Genomic DNA, 19713 nt, shown 5'->3' on the forward strand with positions numbered 1-19713 from the left:
CTCAACCAAAATGCAAGCATGAGTGGATAAAGTTAATATAATATCCAGACCTAGACATTCACTAGAGAAGCACACCTCCTGTGGGACCAGCCCAGTCCTTCCGAGACACTGATGTTGCCATATAATGCTTATATAAATATCTCTCCAAATTAGTTATCCCTCGTGGTGATGCTACAAACCATGTGGGCGCTACTTGGAAATGTTCTGCACATGTGCTTCCATGATGCTGCTGCCTCATACCTCAAAGAAACCTGGACTACCATGACATTCACTCCTTATCCATGGGTTAGTTCCCTCCATCTGGATATACTACTTCCCTCTTTTGACTTTCAATTTCCTTCTCTGCTTGTCTCCCTTGTTTCACTCTTGATTGCATTGCGTTTTGCTCCTACTGCTACCATCTGATTCGGGTTGTATTTGTAAATCTAGCTGTGTTTTCTGCATTTGGCTTAACATTCTAATCTAGCTGTGTGTGCCCTTTACTTGTATTATGTGCTGCTTCTGTAATCTACTGGGCCAGTGACTGGACCGTTCTACTTGCTCTACTCTTACCCGCTTTCTCTTACCCCCACTCTTCTCTCCATCTCTCCCATGGAGCTTTCTGTTTCTCCTATCTTCTCCAACTGCTTCTCCATTGACTATCCTTCCCTTCTCACTAAGTCTGGTAGGAAGAAGTTCAAAAAGGATATTTTGACCTCTAACCCGGGTCTCCCCATCACGACACCTATTCCAGCGCTTCCTCCAGGCAGACTCTCACCAACATCCTCTTTGTCGTTCCTTCACCAGATCTATGGACTCTTCATATGATCTCTGTGCTCTGTCTCCTCTCCCATTAATGGTGGCAGCCACTGGGAAGCCCTCATGGCCCCCTTCGACTCCTCTGAGGTCATCATTAATGTCTACCTAAATGGCATTGTCATGGTCCAAAGCCCTCAGGCCAATCTCCTACTCTTTGATAGGCACTTCCCTCGCCTTATAAATTTCCTTTAATCTCCTGCTGTACCCTCCCTCTCCTGCTTCTCTGTCTTCCCCCTCGTTTCCCCCCTTGGCTACCTTGCCCTGTCTTCCCTCTTCTGTCCCCCCCCTCGAGCTCTTTCACCTCTGCAGAGCGTACCTTTGATTTGTACCCCTCCCCGGAAGGCTTTTAAGGCTGGCATCCTTCTTCATCTTGCCACCCTCAACTCTCGCTCAGCTGTCAAACACTCCTCTGACATCTGCCGCCTCCTTCAAGAACTTGACGTCGATGTCCTCGGTCTCACTGAGACTTGGTTAATAGCCAGCTCTGTCACAAGCTTTGACACTCTCCTTCCTCACGGCTACAAGATCCTCTCCGCACCCAGATCCACCTGGTTCAGAGGGAGTGTAGTCCTGATCTTTCCTGAGTGGATTCCTACCTGTATCATTCCCACGCAGATCTACTCCTCTTTCAAAACCCTTGCCTGCAGGCTTTCTCTCTCTCTCCTGGCCACTCTAACCGTGGCTACTATCTATCGGCCTCCTGGTCAGATCACCTCTTTCCTCTCTGAGTGGGCAGACCTCTCCTCCTCCCTCCTGGCCTCAACCATTCAACTCCTCCTTGGTGACCTCAATATCCACCTCGATTCTACCTGTTCCTCGTCTGTACTCTTTCGTGACCACTGCAATTTCCTCTCGCTTTCTATCCTCCCTTCTGGCACGAATCACTTTGCAGGGCACACACTTGATGCTTTGATCTCCTCTGACCTCCCCATCTCCATCCCTCGGACCACTCCTCTCTCCTGGAGCGATCACTCCCTCCTCTTCTCCCATCTCACCCTCTCTACCCCCAGGCCAAGCCAACCCCAACACTGCCACCTACCTTCTTGGACATCTGGCCCATGAAGCGTGTGTCAGTTGAGGCTTTAGCCACCACCTTCTCCCCACCTCCTCCTCCGGCTGACTCTCATCCTGACACACCCCTTTCCATGCGCTACTCTTCTATCTCTGAGACTCTTGATGTTCTTGCCCCTGTCATGAGGATCTGCTTGAAGCCCAAAGCCAAGTGCAATTCTTGGTTCGACTCTGACCTTACTGCCCTTAAACGTAACTGCAGGGTGGCTGAGAGGAAATGGAGGGCTTATTGTTCATCCTCTGAAACTGGCCTGCCGCCTACTTCAAAGGCAATACTGACTCTCTGTCCACACTAAGAAGAGAGCCCACATCCAAACCCGTGTCTCTGCGCCATCTAGCAACTCAGCCGAACTCTTCAAAATCTGCAAGGAAATGGCCAACCCTTCTGCAGTATCTACCTCTCCCGTCACCTCGTAGGCCCTTATTTATCTTTCACTTCATCTCAAAAACCTAGGACATCCTGGCCATCCTCTCGCCCCTCCTCTTCTTCCTTCTCCATCTGCAAACTCTGGCCTTCCTGCAGCCGTCCCCCACCCTCCTTCTCTTCCTTTCCTCTTTTCTCCCCTGAAAAGGTTTCTAGACACGTCCGATCTATGAAGGAGACCCGGGGAGTGAGGCAGTGATAACTGTTGGCCTAAAAATAATCACAATTTTCCCAATAATTAATATTATGGTTACATTAATCATATTCGTCACAGTAATATACAAAGTGATGAATATAGTGAGAATAACTACTGGGTGCTTCATACCTGTCCCGGTAGAATACAAAATAAGAAGAGCGAGAATAATTACTGGGCCCCACATACTCGTCCCAGTAGAATACAAAGTGGAAAGAAGAGTAAGAATAACTACTCGGATCCTCATATTCGTTCCAGTAGAAAAGAAAGAATAACTACTGGACTCATCAAGCTCATCCAAGCTCAGAGGAGGGAACATCTGTACTGGGCATATCATGCAGGTACCTGTGAAAAGCCAAGTCAAAAGAGGACCAACGCTGGTACTCAGGACAGGATTGTAAGCCTCCAAGTACAGGTTTGATGTCAGACAAAGACTTTTTCCTGCAAAAAGGGCCCAGTAAAAGGACCTCAGGATATTGGAGTCTCCATATAGAAGTGGAACACAGGGGCGTGGAAAAGTCCCTTAAGTGACTAGAACAAACTGTTGAAAGATAGCCAAGAACTATCTCAAGATTCTATATTTATAGAGACTTGCTGATAAAGCACCCCAGGAGAAGGGAGTCATTCTCCTGGACTTAAGTTTTTTAACATTAGTGGTAGGGTCAGCTTAGCTTGGTTTTGGATAGAGGACAGACTCGATTTGGAATTTACAACGGACAAGCACCCTAGTTAGTTGTGTTAGGTATGGAAACCCATAGCTTATTTCTTTACACACATTGAAAATGGCAACTTCCAGTCTGTCGCATCCTTCTGACCCGCCATACGAGGCAAAGTTGGAAAATCCAGACCACCTGACAAAAGCTTGTATAAGTACAATATCTAAACTCTATGCCTGGTCTAACATCATTTAAACTACCACCACAATGAAAAATAATGGTTTAGTAATTGTAGGTAGAACATGGTCAGTGCAAGCCATAGGAAGTTACCCAGTGTTGTGTTAGACTTCACTTGTGACTGAAACAGCTTGTCTAACCCAGTAAATGATGATATATTTAATTGTATGATGATTTATTCTCAGTTTTTGTTTTACTGGGCTTATCTGAGTTTACCGGACCAGTGGGTCGCCCCTTTTGAGGCAGTTAACCTCTGGGTCCAGCTTTTCACATTCTTTTCTAACCAGAGGAAGAATAGATGTAAATCCGTGAAACTTTAAAAGAGGGGTACTCATGCTCTCTCTTCTGGAGCCCACAGGCACCATTTCCTTTTTCTCTTTAATAGGCTCAGCACACAGTTGATCAAAATGATCCATATATTTGGATGCCAGCCCCATCGATATATGTGTGCGGCACCAAAATAGTGGGCATCATACTTTATCTAGCTTTCTACTGTTAGCGACTGCCTAGAGGATGTCTACCTGTTTTTCTCTAAATTCTGTCAAAACTGAGTGGTTCTTAATCACCCAAGCAAGAGAAACGTCTACAGTGTCATTATAACCAATGATACACTATCTTTGGGTACGCAGATTCGTATTTTGGCATTGAATCCGGTCTGTTTGATTCTCTTGACATGGAATGGCAGATCAGTGGACGTTTCAGAAACCTGTCATTCTGTATTAGTACCCGGCGAGGGAGAATCAGAATGAAAGAACCATTCTGATAGGCCCTCACCAGGGCATTACCCCACTGGGAATCCCTCGGATTCCACTCCTTTGTCCCCAGCGGGGCGCATGGCAGCCCCTCAGCCAATGGGGAGGCTGGAAGAGGGGCCATCCCTGCTCCAAGTCTCCACACGGCTGGAGGCTGTCTTCGGCCCGCGCAGGGAATTCAGGTATGTGGTTTTTTGGGGGGGGGGGTTCTCCCCCCTCCTCACTGCCACAGACTCAGTTTTCCCTTTACTTTTCCCGGAGGCCATTTCCGTTGACAATTATTTTCCTTGTTTCGGAATAGAAAAGAATGCTATTAGTTCCCCGGTCTTGCAGGCTGGGGTACTAATAGCAATATGCCCCTTGCAGCGGGGGCATTACAGAGTCTGGTAATGCCCCGAGGCCTTTGTTAAGGGGACGCTGCTGGGGCATATTGCTTAAATGAGGTGACCTCTTGGGCTTCTTGTGGTTACTTCATGGTTTAGAAGTAAGTTACATAGGACACTGGCACCCATCACCCAGGCAGGGGCTTCCTAACTGCCTGGGCTAGGTGCCTTCACTCAACATTCTCTCATTCACAACACAACACTCCACTCCACATAACATCACAGTCTTCCATCATGCAAGGAAAAGCACTTCACCACATATTCAGTTAATATAAAGAAACACAAAGTTAAAGAAACACAGGTCTGCAAAGACTGTTGGAATTTCATGAAGCAATGCTTGCAACAGTGTTCTATTCAAATCTCTATTGCTCAGATGCTTTGTATTTTGAACCCTTAGTTAAATACGATTCTCTCCTTTATCAATCCTTAAATCTGTTTCAAACCTACAAGCAATTTAGACTACTGCAATTTGGCTGACTCCAACCAAAAAATGAAAGAAACCGCTATGGCAAGCATGGCAAGCATTAAGAGCATTTCACTTGTGGACATTTGTGACGAGAATGAAAATCACAGTATAGACCAGAGTGTGGATGCCAAATGGGAGGCTGGATGGTTAAGAGGTGTCCTTGTTCCATAGAATGGTAAGGACTGATGGGAAAGATAGGAGCCACCCAGTCCATAACAGGGTCCTTGAACCCAAGGTAGGCCAGGGTCTGAAGAAGAGATGAGTCCACCATATCAAAAGTAGCCAAGAGGTCCAGAAGCAAAAGGATAAAGCATAGTTGTCAGTGGTGATCAGAGGTCATAATTTAAGAGACGTGGGTTTGGGCCGTCTCAGCAGAATGACATGACAGCTGTGATATTCAGATTGGAGAGGGTCTTGCAGGTCATTAGTGTCCAGATAGTAAGAGATGCTGTTAAAGAAATCATTTGAGAAGGTTACAATTGTGTTGGAGGTAAGATACGGGCCGGTAGGTGGCAGGATGATTGGGGTCAGCAGGGGGCTTCTTCAAGATTGGTAGGACAGTTGCTACCTTGAATGCTTTGACGATTCCAAAGGAAGAGAATGGGTGAAGATGACAGATGAGCAGATGACTGATGCAAGCTGCTTCACACTGTGTGCAGCAATCATGACAGCGGGGGGACAGGAGCAGATGGCCATTCATAAAAAGAAGTTGGGGACGCAAAATAGGTGGTGTTTGAGAAAGAAACCTCCACCTTACATGGACCAAACACCCACAACTGAACTGCGACATTACTGGAAGCAATCAACACCACCCTCTCGGCCTCCATCGACCGACCTGTGCCTCTGAAACAACGCACCTGCAAACCGAAACCGTCAGCAACCTGGTACATGCAATAACTCCTAGTAAAAATACAATAATCCTAATAAAATACAAAAATACAAAACTCAACCTCAGCAAAAGAGCCATCAGTAAACAAGAGAAAACCTAGTGCTGCTCCAGGACCGCATCCAACTTGGTGCTTCTTAAGAAAATCTGAACAACCCGCCGACAACTAATCAACACAGCCAAGGCCTCCTACTATCAGAACACCATAGCAGAAGCAGACAACAAAAGCAGAGCCCTCTTCAAAGCAGTCAACACTGCGTCAAGTCGCTACCCAACCCTGACATACCACACGCCATCACGAAATCCACTGCTAACAACACCTTTTCATCAACAAAATCGCCAACATTCACCAGCACAGACACCAGCTCTGCATCCACAGACCCATCTCGCGTCCCTGCTCATAAAATCTCCACAGCCTGGACAACATTGAAGACATTCTCGACAGAGGACCTGGTAGAAACCCTGGCCACCCTCAAAGACATGGTATACAGACGACATCCTTCCAGCATCCATCTTCAAGACCCTTCCGGCAGAAGCTCTCCTTCCCTATCTGGAGATTCTCAACAGCTCCCTAACTCAAGGCACGTTCCCATCGATCCTAATGACAGGACAAATCCCCTCTACTAAAAAAAAAACACCCTGGATACCAACAACCTAGGTAACTATCACCCAATCACCCATCTTCGCTTTCTAGATAAGATCATGGAGAAAGCAGTAGCCGCACAACTGCAGCAACACATTGACACCAACAATCTCCTCCAAACCTACCAATCCGGGTTGAGTCCCAGATGCAGGACAGAAACAGCAACCATTTGTGACAACGGCAACCCTGCCTCCTGGTTCTAATTGACCTCACGGCTGCTTTCAACACAGTAGACCACCAGGCGCTTACAGACACCCTACATCGGCGCATAGGGATCAGCAACCTTGTCCTATGCTGGTTCATATGCCATAAGTTTGTTCAGATGGTCTGTTCTAGATCGCCAATGCTACCCGTCACCTGTAGAGTCCTGCAGGGTTCGTTCCATCCTTGTGCCAGTGATCTTTAATCTCCTAGCCACACAAAACATCCATATCCACCAATACGCAGACAGCACAGAGCTATACCTCAAGATCGGCTCCATCAAGGACATCCATAGGCTCCAAACCTGCCTCTTGCTGATCCAGTCTTGGATGTCCAGTGCATACTTGAAGCTCAACCCCTCCAAGACCAAAAGCCTACTCCTCACCAACAACACTGAACACCCAGACATACAGACCTGGCTATCAACCATGAACTATGAGGGCATCACAACCAAGCTCACCTCCTACGCAAATAATATTAAAAGAAGGAACCAGGGGGCGATCTTATAGTGGAGCAGTAAAAGTGTCACCTTTCTTTTCAATTTTAGATGAAAAATAGTAGGCACAGCCTTTAGTCACAAGGGAAGAGGAGATAGCTTGAGGGAAAGGATAAGACAAAGTGGCATGTAGTGTGGACGAGAATCTGAGTGGGTAACACCATAGAGTAGTATTTACGTTTGTGAAGTAAGGTGCTTTGGCAGGGTCGAGAGCTGTGGTGAAGGGCAGGTAGGAATTGGTTTAGGCCAGGAGGAGAGGGTTGTTTTTTTATGCCACTTGCAGAGACCGTGCTGCATTTCTGTTTTCAGGAAGAAGATCTGTGGGTTCATCCAGGGCTATAGGGCAAAGGGTAGAGGAGGTAAAGGTGTGAGATATAGCAGTTGTCAAAGGGGGAGCGGAGAGCCAAGTTAAAGTCAGATAAGGCATGTTCAATAGAGGCGGATAGGGGCCCAAGCAAGAGAGAGAGGAGGACTGGATTGCAGCTAGTTACGGGGCAAAGAAGTCTGATTTTAATTTATGTTTGAGAGGACGAAGTTGGGAGTGGGGTGCACAATAATATTGAAGTAGGGGATACACTGGTGCAAAGGGGAGGGGTTAATAGTGAGATCAGATGTGGGGAGTAGAGGAAGAGAAGTTTGAGTGTTACCACTAAAGTGAGTGGATAAATTGTGAAGTGAGGTAAAGAAGCAGTCCAAGATGAGGGACTCGAGTTCAAGTTGGTGGGTAATCTGGTTTCATTATATCTTAATAGATTTTTAGCTTTGAACATTATTTGTCTATACATTTCTCTCAAACATATTTTACCAATAAAAATGGCATCACTTTAAATGAAATCCTAAAAATGTATGACAATAAGTTACCTCATATACTGATGACAAGCAAGTAACAAAAATCGTCTTCACTCTGTAGCCATGACACTTGTTGCAACCACGGTCACTGAATTGTTCCTTCCTTGATAGTCTCTATTCTTTAAGTACACATTGATCATGTAAAATTACTTTTGATCAGCAAAAGATCATTGTAACATGAAATATGTCAAAGCACACACAAAGTGTATGTATTCAAGCCATGTTAGAGGTCAGCGTTGTATAGGTAATCAGTCTCTTCACTCTTCTCAATAAAACGTATAAACAGTTTAATTTGCATATTTTTAAATCAAATGACAGATTAAATTAACTGCACTTTAGAATATAGTATAAAAATTACTGCTGAGTAAAAAAAACTGCGGAAGTGGGTGGAGCTCACAATTATGCCTTATGGAAATTAAGGATGATCATACTCGCCCTTGACTCTCAAGGGGTTAAGAGATTTATTTAGAATATATTTTCTTTTAAGCAAATAGATCTGTTGGTACACAAATCCGACCCAGCCTTTTGCAGTGCACTTGTGACATTAGAAGGCAGAGCCGGAGCGAATCGTAAGAAAGAAGAACAGTTTTAAATGCTGTGGTTTTAGGTGAAACACATATTGCAAGTTGTATTTCCTTTTGTTTGATACGTCCTTTGTTTGTTTGTTTGTTTATTTTATTTATTTAGCACGCCTGACCCAGGGGTATCTGGATGCTTAAAGAAGATTACGGTTACAGAGATACAGATAAGTACAGATATGCAGAGATACAGGAAGTTCAATAAGTGTACATGTACAGATACTACAAAGATAGGGGAGAGGGCTGAATAGAGACACCAAAATGTGTGGGAAAGCATATAGTGGTGTATGGGGAAAGTAGAGAAGTACGTGCATGTGAAAGGAAGAAGTATATGCATGTGAGAGGATAGGCAGTAAGTTAGTATAGGAAAAGTACTAGTGTAAGTCATAGATGGCATGTGCAGTTAGTTTTTGTTAAGTAGCCATGTAATGACATGACTTCTGAATTCTGCGAAGGACTGAATGGATTTGATGTCCTGTGGAAATGTGTTCCATAATTGGGTTGCTAGAACCAGGAAGCTGGTTCCGCCTGTTCTTTTAAGGTTGTATCTGGGCACCACAAGGCACGAGGTGTTGGTAGATCTTGTAATTCTAGCTGACAACTTTAGGGAGAATTTGTCAGTGAGATATGTTGGGGCACGGTGGTTTAAGGCTTTGTGTGTCAGGCATAGGGTTTTTAAGTAAATTTTTTCTTGTATGGAGAGCGATTTGCAATGTTTTCTGGTTGCCGGGATGTGCTCACTTCTGGGAATGTTTAATGCAGCTCTGAGCGCATTGTTTTGCAGAATCTGCAGTTTGTTGGTTATGGATTTCCTTTGTTTCTAGACAGATATTAATATATTCAATAATGGTTGGTATGTATCCTAAATGGAAGAAATTGTTATTCCATATATTCTGCAACCATTTTGTGATAGTGTGAATTACTTGGCAACAAGAATATTCAAGAATATCGTGACTTATCGCTACTTACAATGACATAGCACTGACAGTGCGTGCTTTTCCCCTTAAATTGTAGATGGCTGGCAAACAATTTAACATAGACTGACCAATGCACACATTCCTAACAAGCATATGCTTTTACAGGTCATTGGAAACACTCCGTAACATTTGCAGTCTGGTATGGAACCCCATTGCATCCCCATAAAACCAAATAAGATGATGAAAAGTAAAAATATGTTTTGAAACGCTACTCACATTTTCGCATCGTAGGCACACTTCATTCATACCGTCTGCAACAGGAATTAACAACTTGATTCCAAATTTCTTCCCTGCAACATTAACATCTGGGACAATTTCAGATCCTGGATAGGAGGAGGAGAGCAATTAGAAACCTTGCAGAAACGGCATGCCAACAACAATGCTAAGCGTTCAGGTATTCGGATACCATAACTAGGCTGCGAAAGGTCAGATACCTCCTTACCAGTAATATTTATTTTACAACTTGAGGACTGTAATGGACGCAGGAGCCTAAACTCAAAGGAGCACTTAATCAGACCCCTTGTGACATCAGTACCACGCTATGACCAGTGACATGGGGCTGTTCCTTGCATTGTTCTTGGAATTGTGCAGTGAGATCGGTGTATCCCTCATATCCTCTCATCTCCTGGGAGGATCCAGTGGGTGTACTTGAACAAGCTGCAGAACCAATGGGCACAGACTAGTAACAAATCCCTCTGCAGCATGAAAAGGTTTTGTTCATTCTGTGAACCAAGTAGGGAGAAGTGGATCTATGGCTGAAGGCTGGTTACAAAAGGTCCATTTTGCGAAAAACACTGCATCCGCAAGATTGGCCTTTTGTAACTGGCTCTCTGGTGGTCCATTTCAGGGGAGCTGTCCCCACCCTGCAATCCCTGTCTGCTATACCCCTGACACAAGTAAATCCAGACAAATGACAAGTCATCGAGATTACTGTTACAAGCACTTAATCATAAAATGTATGATATGCTCCTTAATGCAATCCAACTTGTGTACAGCCCATCTACAGCAGCACATCCTGATTCAATTTACTAGGCCTGCCCAAATACCTGCAATAGGTATGTACTTTCCTTTCCATGATCAAATTCATTTTTGGCCATATAGTTGTGCTCTGTTAATGAACCCCACAGGCCTTGAGAGATGTTATTACAATGGAGACGCCTTAGCAGCAGAGAACATTTCGATATGGTGATCAGTTATATTCCACATCAAGATGACATGCAGAGTTCATGCCCAGACTATGAACTGTAAACACAGCAATTTCCAAGCGCACTGGTTAGATCAGATTCATACTCAAATCCTCTGGCCATTGCTGCATGCATGGCCACCATATCATGGAAGCTAAATGCTAGTAAATAATGGGGTTGACGCAAAAAATACAATGTTTCAGGATAAGGCAAGATCAAAGTAAATCTTAAAAGCTGATATGCCAAGAAATCAATTCATTTCAGATTATATCTAGATTTGAGTTACTTGAGCGTCATTGAGCTCTTCTGCCACACCTTACCCAGGTGTTTCTGCCTGGCAGTGATCCTCTTATTTCAATATATGATTTGTTATTAAGGCGGATGGATGAGTTACTCCCCCAAATGGCCCCAGAATTTAATTTTGTCATTACCCAAACAAGCCACTGGTTTATTCATTGCTTGAAGAGTGAGCATGATTTTGGGGTGAAATGCCATGGTTCCATTTTCTCCCCATAGCGACGACCTGTTTTGTTGTGAAGGGGGAAAGAGGGATCACTTGTATCTCTGCCCATGTTCTTCCATATTTCTTTACAGGTCTCAGCATTGCAATTCATGCCGCACGATGAAGGCCCTACAATGCAAGCCGAAATCTGCAAAGCCAGAAACCAACTTTGACATGCGATTTCAAAAGACTAATGAAATCCCAGATTTCCTGCCAGCGTCCCATGAGGCTCATGGGTGATCCTATGTGCCAATCCCAAGTCGTCACTGTAACGGAAATGTTAGAAAATGCATGCAGAAAGATGTTTGGCAAGCAAACTTGTTGATCAGGTTAACCTCATCTCACAAGCCAATATTAGTTGATGACCATCTGTCACTTATTTTAGCTATTGCTTCCTGGAAATTTACCAAATCAACATTTGCAAATATTTTGCATTAAATGCGTGTGCACGTGATTCATTCTTGCATCAAATAGTTGGGAGCACAGTCCCAACAACTGTCACTCTTAATTGCAAAGAAATATCAGTAATAGGTACACTGATCTAGCCCTCCCTCGCCCCATTTCTCTTTTGGTCTCTCTCTGTCACACTCTTTCTGTCTCGCTCTCTCTGGGCAAGAGTCGCATTGTCAGTTGAGAGTTTGCTAGAGCCACCATGCTGATGCTGACAGCAGCGGGACCAGAGAAATAACACAATGTGGGCCAACGTGGGGCATGATTTGGTATGGAAAATTGAGTCCATCAGCTGGATTCTTACTGCGGCAATGAGTGGGAATTATTGAGGCAGCCACAGGGACTGGAGGGTTTTAGAGTGCCCTTTGGCAGGAGATGCCTATTGGATAAATACTGCACAGGACAGAGATGACACAGAGCACCAGAAAATTAGTCGTGATTGGAGGATGAAGCATGAGTCCTTACAGTCAACATAAGACAGATGTCTAACTTCCTGATGCTAAAGTATCTCTAGTTTACGCCATATGTTTTTTTAAAATAGTGAGGATTGTAGGCAATACTTGGGGGACTGGGACGTTCCAGTGATTAGTATTAGGACCCTGGTTCCATATTCAGGCCTGACTTTCAAATTCCCAATGGGTATTTATTTTAAAGCTATGAACTGTTTTGAATAATCATAGACCCAAAAAGGCACTACATTTCTACAGTGCCCAATCTTCTCTGAGAGATGGCATATTGTGACCCAGTTTGGGTGTCTCCAGACCTAAGTCTGTGGGTAAGAAGGGAGAGGGTGGGGAGGCATGAGATAGAGGAAGGGGTTAGATAAAAGACAAGGGACATTTAGTGGGGATGATAGCAAGGGAGTAGGTTTGTGTAGGGATCTTCTTTCTTAACTGTGATTAATTATAGATCTGTTTAAAAAAATGTAGTGTATAGCCCGTTTTAATGCAAAGCTTTAATCTAATGGCAATATCTAGAGCCAATGACACATGGTACTAGATTTACCAGGTGTGTGGTTGCATGCGAAAAAAATACTGTGACAATTTCGAAATACGTTTGTTATGAGTGTTTGGAAGGTTGTCCGAATTGCCACTTGTGTCTTGATGGGTACATAGTCACTGGTGTTCCGTTTTTCTAAAAATGTTGCTTTCCAAGTTGCTTGAGGAGTTCTGACTCCTGTACCAAGCATGTAATGCGACTTTTTCCCCAAGATTCCTGAGCAGTTTACAGCATTAAACTTACTTAGTGTCTCTTATACCAAATTATTGAAGAGCTCTGACTTTCACTGCATGCAATGTAACCAATCTTTCCTTTCCAAGATGTTGGAAGAGGGCCGTTGGGATGGCGAACGTGCAGGGCACGAAGCACAATCGCCGGAAGGAAATTTCCCTTGCGGAGTCGGTGCAGGCAGAAGGGGACTGTATATCAACACTCTAACAGCATGAACTGCTTTTTCTCCACTCTAGTTCCTTACGTCATTTCAAATTAAATGTTTACTCATTTTGCGGTATTTACTGGATGGATTTTGGTTCACATAATGTTTTTGGATATTGGTTAAATTCAAAGTTTCCTTTCCAAGAGAAACACACAAAAGAAGTTTGTTCTTACCTCTGAGGTTCAGTTTCTCAATGGCTTCACCCTGGGCGACTTCCTTGTTTTTAAAGTACGATATGGAAGTGTCTTTAAAAACAAACCAATAAGTCTTGCTTGACTTTAACGTTAGCTTTTTTGGTCTGAAAAGTGAATAACAAAATACAAAATATTACCAGCTTGCACCGTCGTGGGATATAAAAAGAAATGCGCTACAAGCCCATACAATTATTCACTCAAATATGCAACACAATACGTACAGCTATTGAGGCTTATCTGAGTGTTATAGATCATGACTTTCAGTTCTCTCTCATTTGGCTAATACGCATGGGACTGGCGGTGAGGAACGTTTTTTGAAGTATATTTAAAAATGATGTCTTTTTTTAATGAGCTCATACTAGCAACGCTGATTGCTCTTGTGCCCAACATATAGTACATGCTTATATGCGTTGCCAAAATAGTTTTTTATTGGAGAAAGTTGGCTTGTTTGCAGTTTAAGTGGAAATAAATAATGGCTCAAAATAAAAATGGTATCACTTTGCTTCAACCAGAACACCAATGTAAGACAAATATCGGTTAAAAAGTGGTGCTATGCCAGTGCCATCCCTGTGTTTAGGCAAAGGCTATCCTTACAGTGAGCGGCTTTTACATCAGCGATGCTATGGACAAGTGCTACATACAATGCACATCAGAATTCATTTTCTGGGGAGGAAACGTGTGGGACAGAGGCAACACCTACAGGCAATTCTCATCTGTGTCCCCTGCCCTGCTTCCATCCCACAATGACCATGCAGAACTTTGGGGACAATGAACTTGACCTACAGTACGTGTCCTTGTGGACTGAACTATTATGACACACAATCTGCCCTGCCCACCACCCTCGCCCCCCCCCATGATAGTCCCGTCGTCCCATTGGTTAACTCTACTTGATTTCTTTATTTTTCCCCATGGCCAATAGGTCTGAACAGAAAGTAAATGCACATCTCTACTCATTCCACCGTGTGGTGCTAGGCCAAAACTGCACTGCCGATGTGAAGGTTTTTCTCGACTACATGTTGACGTAAGCTGTGCAACTATAAGGGTCGCATTTTTACATTTCTTTAAGTGCTCAACCTGGCACCCCCCATTGCTTATCTCCTTGCCCCCACATCTTCACACATGACAGTAATTGGGTACCATTTGAAAGGTGCAATCTGCAGGAGGGTAACATCGCCATCAAAACAGCCAACTATACCCACAATTTAAAGGCGCTATAAGAAAGGTAGGAAACGAAAAAAGGGCAGCCAAACTAGAGTGGACATTTCAATAAAGATGTCAAAATAAAAAGACACCGATTATTACTTTTTCACCCAAAAGCTGAAACTAGGTTGATAATCAAGCAGTTATTAACGTTTTCTATTCGATACTAGGAGGGTTAATATCAAACTACCCCATCGTATCTCAAGACATCAAGAGACTATCTCCAGCTAGGAAACCAGTGCACAGAATGCCTCGGCTAACCAAGCAGCTATGGTCCATGCTGCTCCAAGTATACTAAAATGTATATACAGTACTGCAGCCTGTGACTAGCATTCATAATCTGTTGTTGTGGCCTTAAAGGACGACAGGACGCCGTAAGGGGTTCCAACTCTCTTTATTGTAAGACAAACGGCTGGACCTTAAACTGCCTTAACTCGGGACAAACATTTACTCACAGTTCGGTTCAGTTCAGCTTCATGGCTTCCCAGTTAAATCACTGTGGGAAGAGTGTGCACAATGATGGCACGCTGCAAGCTTCTAGGGCCCCCATGTAGCCTCCTGTGGCTGTGGGCTTATGCCCTAGAAGCTGTGACTGGAGGCTGCTCAAAACCTCCTGTTGTTGCCTCCTTATCAGGAGCAGCGCTGTGGCATGACCTGCTTGATCTGCTGCTGCATCAACACTGGCGGAAAAGCTTTACCGCGGAGCGTGGGCTCGCGAGATCACGTATGCCGAGATCTTGCGAGAACACGCTCCCGCGATCACGTGATGTCCCCACACACCTTCTTTGCTGGGAAAAGGATGGATGGTCATTCCATGACAAAGTCCGCAAACTTGCTGGGCTTCCTTCTCTCTCTCTGAGGTCTGCTTAGATCTGTTTCTGGGGCAGGATTGCTGGAGTACTTTTGAGGAGGTGCGGGTGATTCGAGTTCTCCTTGTCTTGTTCTTCGCTGTGCCTCCCTGGGTGTAGCCGGAGAGTTGGGGTTTGAGAACTCGCTGCCGTGGTGTGGCTCCAAGGCATCTCTTTCTGAGAGGCGAGGGTTTTCGAATGTCCCCTGGCGGTCTTGATCTTCTCCGGTATCCCAGTGTGGTTGTTCTCTGTCTTCCTTCCTGCGGTACATGGCCACTCTCTCTAGATTCCATTTCCTTCCGTCGCTGGTGCAAATGTGGTTTGACCCTCTCTCCATGACTTCTATGGGACTGCTGTATTTGGAGCCAGTCGAAGTGTCTTTGTGGGGAAGGTGTATTTTCACCAGGTCACCTCTGTTAACTGCTGTGTATCGAGCGGCTCGACGCAAGTCCCCTTGGGTCTTCATGGCTTCTTTGTTGCGCTGCATGCGAAACGCTACGTCATCCATGTCCACGTCTTTGTCAGCCCTCACTTGATGGAGCCAGGGTGGTACCAGTGAGGATGCTGCTCTTCTCCCCCTCAGCAGATGGAATGGTGAAACACCTGTGACGGCGTTGGGGGTGAGGCGGTGGGCTGCTACAGCTTCCTTGACTGTCTTGTACGGGTCTAGGCCCGAGGCATGAGCCAGTTGTAGCGCCCCTTTGATGAAGCGGTTTGCCCGCTCAACCAGGCCATTGGCCTGCGGATGGTATAGGCTTGCTCTCCGCTGACGAATGTTGTTGAGCTTGAGAAATTTCTCCATTTCTCGGGAGACTAGCTGGACTCCGTTGTCTGTGACGAGTTCTTCTGGTAGACCTTCCCGCTGGAATACAGCGGTGAGTGCTTCAATGACTGTGCTTGTGGTGATGTCTGAGGTGAAGTCAGATTCCACCCATTTGGAAAAGTAGTCGACCATGACTATCCCGTATTTGTGTTCTGGGAGCATGTTGTCCAGGGGCCCAATGAAATCCAGACCTAGTTTTCGCCACACCCCTTTGGGGACTTCAGTGGGCAGCATGGCGGCTTGCCTCACAGCTAAGCGCTTGTCACTTTGGTGCACTCATGGCACCTTTCGACCATTTGTCTTATGTCCTGGTCCATGCCTGGCCACCAGTAGGTGTCGCGTACCCTGCGTCTGGTCATGTTGCATCCCAGGTGGCCTGAGTGTGCTCTGCACAGTATCACCTTGCGGATTCCGCTGGGCGGGATGATTTGATTGCCTCTGAGGATGAGACCGTTCATGGTGGTGATTTCCTCGTTCACTTTCCAGTAGGGACGAAGGCCTTCGGGGATCGCTCTCTCGTTGGGCCATCCTTTGCGAACCCAGTTACTAACGTGCCGCAGGGCATCGTCCTGTTCGAACTCCTCCTGCCAGTGGCGCTCACTCAGGTCCATGTACTCGCCATTCCTTAAGTTACTGATGGAGGCTACGACACGCTTATCTTCCAAGAATGTGGTACCGGGGGCGCTTTGGTTCAGGAGTCTGGACATGCAGTCCGCTTGTGCGTTTTTCCAACCCGCAATGTGGGCTATCTCGTATGTATATTCTTGAAGCTTTGCGGCGATCCTGGCCAGCCTCGGGGTGGCAGTCTTGGTGCCGCCCGGGCTCAACATGTGAATGAGGGGTTTGTGGTCAGTAATCAGCTTGTATCCCGTCCCCCATACGTACGATATGAAGTAGTCGACGGCCCATGCGCATGCCAACATTTCTTTCTCAACCGTGGACTAGTTCTTCTCCGATGACAGCGCTTTGGATGCAAACGCCACAATATTCTCAGTGTCTCCCTTCTTCTGGGTCAAGGTGGCCCCCAGGCCATACGCGCTGGCGTCTGTGGTAATGCAGGTGTCCCATTCAGGGTTGTATGGTTTCAGGCACGGCGTGTGTAGAATTCTCTTTTTGATTTCACAGAAAGCTTTGTTCTGTTCCGGGCCCCAAGAGTAGGCTGTCCCCTTCTTCAGAAGCTCCCTCATGGGAGATGTGGTCTCAGAGAATCTAGGGACGAATTTGGCATAGTACTCCGCCAGCCCCAGGAATGAGCGTAACTCTTCTTTGGACATGAGGTTCTTCTTGGGACTGACGCCGTCACTTGAGATGCAGTACCCAAGGTATTCTACCTTGTTCACTCCGAAGACGCATTTTTCATGGCGTAGGTGAATGCCCTCCTCTTGAAGCCTGCTCAAGACTGTCCTGAGTGCCTTGTCATGGGTCTCGTTGTCTTTGGCATACACCAGGGTATCATCTTGAAAGAAGGAAACATTCGTGAGTCCTTTAAGTAAGGAGTTCATCATCCTCTGAAATGCGGAAGCTGCCGACGACAACCCAAATGGCATGCGGGTATATTGGAAGGTGCTGAAAGGAGTGATGAACGCTGTAAGGGGGCGAGAGGATTTGTGCAGGGGGCTCTGGTGATAGGCATCACGCATGTCCAGCTTAGAGAAGATTGCCGCCTCTTTCATCATGAGGACGATTTCGTTGATGCTGGGAAGTGGAAAGCTATCCGTGATTACCTCTAGATTGAGGCTTCTTAGGTCGATGCAGATCCTGAGGTCGTTGCTGGATTTCTTTTTGACCAAAACTACTGGACTCAGCCACTCTGATGATTCCACGGTCTCGATGGTTCCTTCTTCGACCATCTTCCGAAGGTGGGCATCCAATGCGGGTCTCGCTGTGGCAGGTACTGCCCTGACTTTGTGTTTCACCGGGATCGCGTTGGGTTTCAGGCGAATCTTGTGGACAAAGTTTCTCAACTTCCCTGGGTTCTCGGAAAACAGGTTCGGGAACATCTCCTTGAAATTTTGCGCTGCTCCTGAGGAGACCATGAGTACCTGTTCCGGAGTGCTGGGATCTAGTTTCATGCTGAGTTTGTGTTGATCGTCCCATCCCAGCACGGCTGGGCCTTTGGGTGAGAAATACACTTTGGTGGTGGTAGACCTCCCTTTGAAATCGATCCTGACTTTGATGTAGCCTAAAAGGTCGACAGTTGCACCACCGAACACCGTTGGTTTTTGCCTGGTCGTTCTGATCTCTACTTTAGCTTGTCCCATCATCTCCTTGTATGTGCTGATGGGGAGGTAAGTGAGGTCAGATCCCGAGCCCGCCATGACGCGCGTTTCCATTCCGTCAACCTTAATGGTGCAGTGGGGCTTTTCCCTCCTGGCATGGGGGGCGTGGACCATGACGACCATGGGTCTGTCCTGTAGATCGTCATCATCGCTCGAAGCGCAGTCACCATCGACACAGGAAACAGTTTTCTCCCACCACGTGCATGCCGGAGCCACGTGACCAATGCGTCCGAACTTAGAGCACTCCTTGTTCCTGGCGGGGTAGTCGCAATCATTCGCCATGTGCTTGGTGCTGGCGCATCTATAGCATTTGGGTGCCTCCTTTTGCCTGGGACCTTTGTCTCTGGGGCTGTCGCGGGACTGCTTGTCTCTGCACCCTCTCCATTGTAGTGCCGCAGGTTCGGGCACGGGCAGGTGACTTCCCGCCTCTTTGCGTCTGCTGGAGGTTTCTTCCTCCGCCCTGGCAATTTGGATGGCCTTGTCAAGGGTGACCTCCTTTTCTTGTATGAACTTGTCCCGCACTTTCCTAGAGTAAGTGTGAACGACGAGCATGTCGCAAATGACCTGTTCTGCTTTTTCGCCAAAGGCGCAAAGAGAAGCCAGTTCCCTCATCCTGGTGATGTAGTCATCCACGGGTTCGCTCCCTTCTTGTTTGCGGGTGTAGAACCTCAGCCTGTGCAGTACAACGTTCTCCTTATTGGTGAATCTCTTTACAATACGACAAGTCGCTTCCTTGTAGACGTCGTCGTCATCATCGGCCGCAGGTATTGTCTTCAAACTGGCAAAAATGCGTTGACCTTCAACCCCCAATGCATTTAACAGCATCGCCCTCTTCCTTACGGGGGCATACCGCGTGCCGCCCACTGCTTCCAGATAGGTGGAGAAGAGGGGCTCCCACTGCATCCATGGAATTGCTGGTGTCCCTTGTGAAGGGAGAAAGGCAGAGGGCGGTGTGGCGCCTTGCATGGTGGGCCCTTGGGTATTTTGATATCCTCGTCGCCAGTTATGTTGTGGCCTTAAAGGATGACAGGACGCCGTAAGGGGTTCCAACTGTCTTTTTTGTAAGACAAACGGGTGGACCTTAAACTGCCTTAACTCGGGACAAACATTTACTCACAGTTCGGTTCAGTTCAGCTTCATGGCTTCCCAGTTAACTCACTGTGGGAAGAGTGTGCACAATGATGGCAC

At 46.2% G+C, this 19713-nt stretch overlaps 1 protein-coding gene across 2 annotated transcripts in view; it reads right to left on the reverse strand.

Annotated features, from left to right (window-relative positions):
- Positions 1-19713, reverse strand: part of FERMT1 (FERM domain containing kindlin 1) — a 422040-nt gene that overhangs the window by 35562 nt on the left and 366765 nt on the right. For both annotated transcript variants that reach the window (XM_069608276.1, XM_069608277.1), the window contains exons 10-11: positions 13355-13479; positions 9827-9933 (exon numbers count right to left, since the gene is read on the reverse strand). In XM_069608276.1, the coding sequence (XP_069464377.1) occupies positions 9827-9933; positions 13355-13479 (232 nt within the window). The remainder of the gene's footprint in view (positions 1-9826; positions 9934-13354; positions 13480-19713) is intronic.

Source organism: Ambystoma mexicanum, chromosome 4q (genome assembly GCF_040938575.1).
Source record: "Ambystoma mexicanum isolate Mex_15411 chromosome 4q, UKY_AmexF1_1, whole genome shotgun sequence".
Taxonomy (NCBI): domain Eukaryota; kingdom Metazoa; phylum Chordata; class Amphibia; order Caudata; family Ambystomatidae; genus Ambystoma; species Ambystoma mexicanum.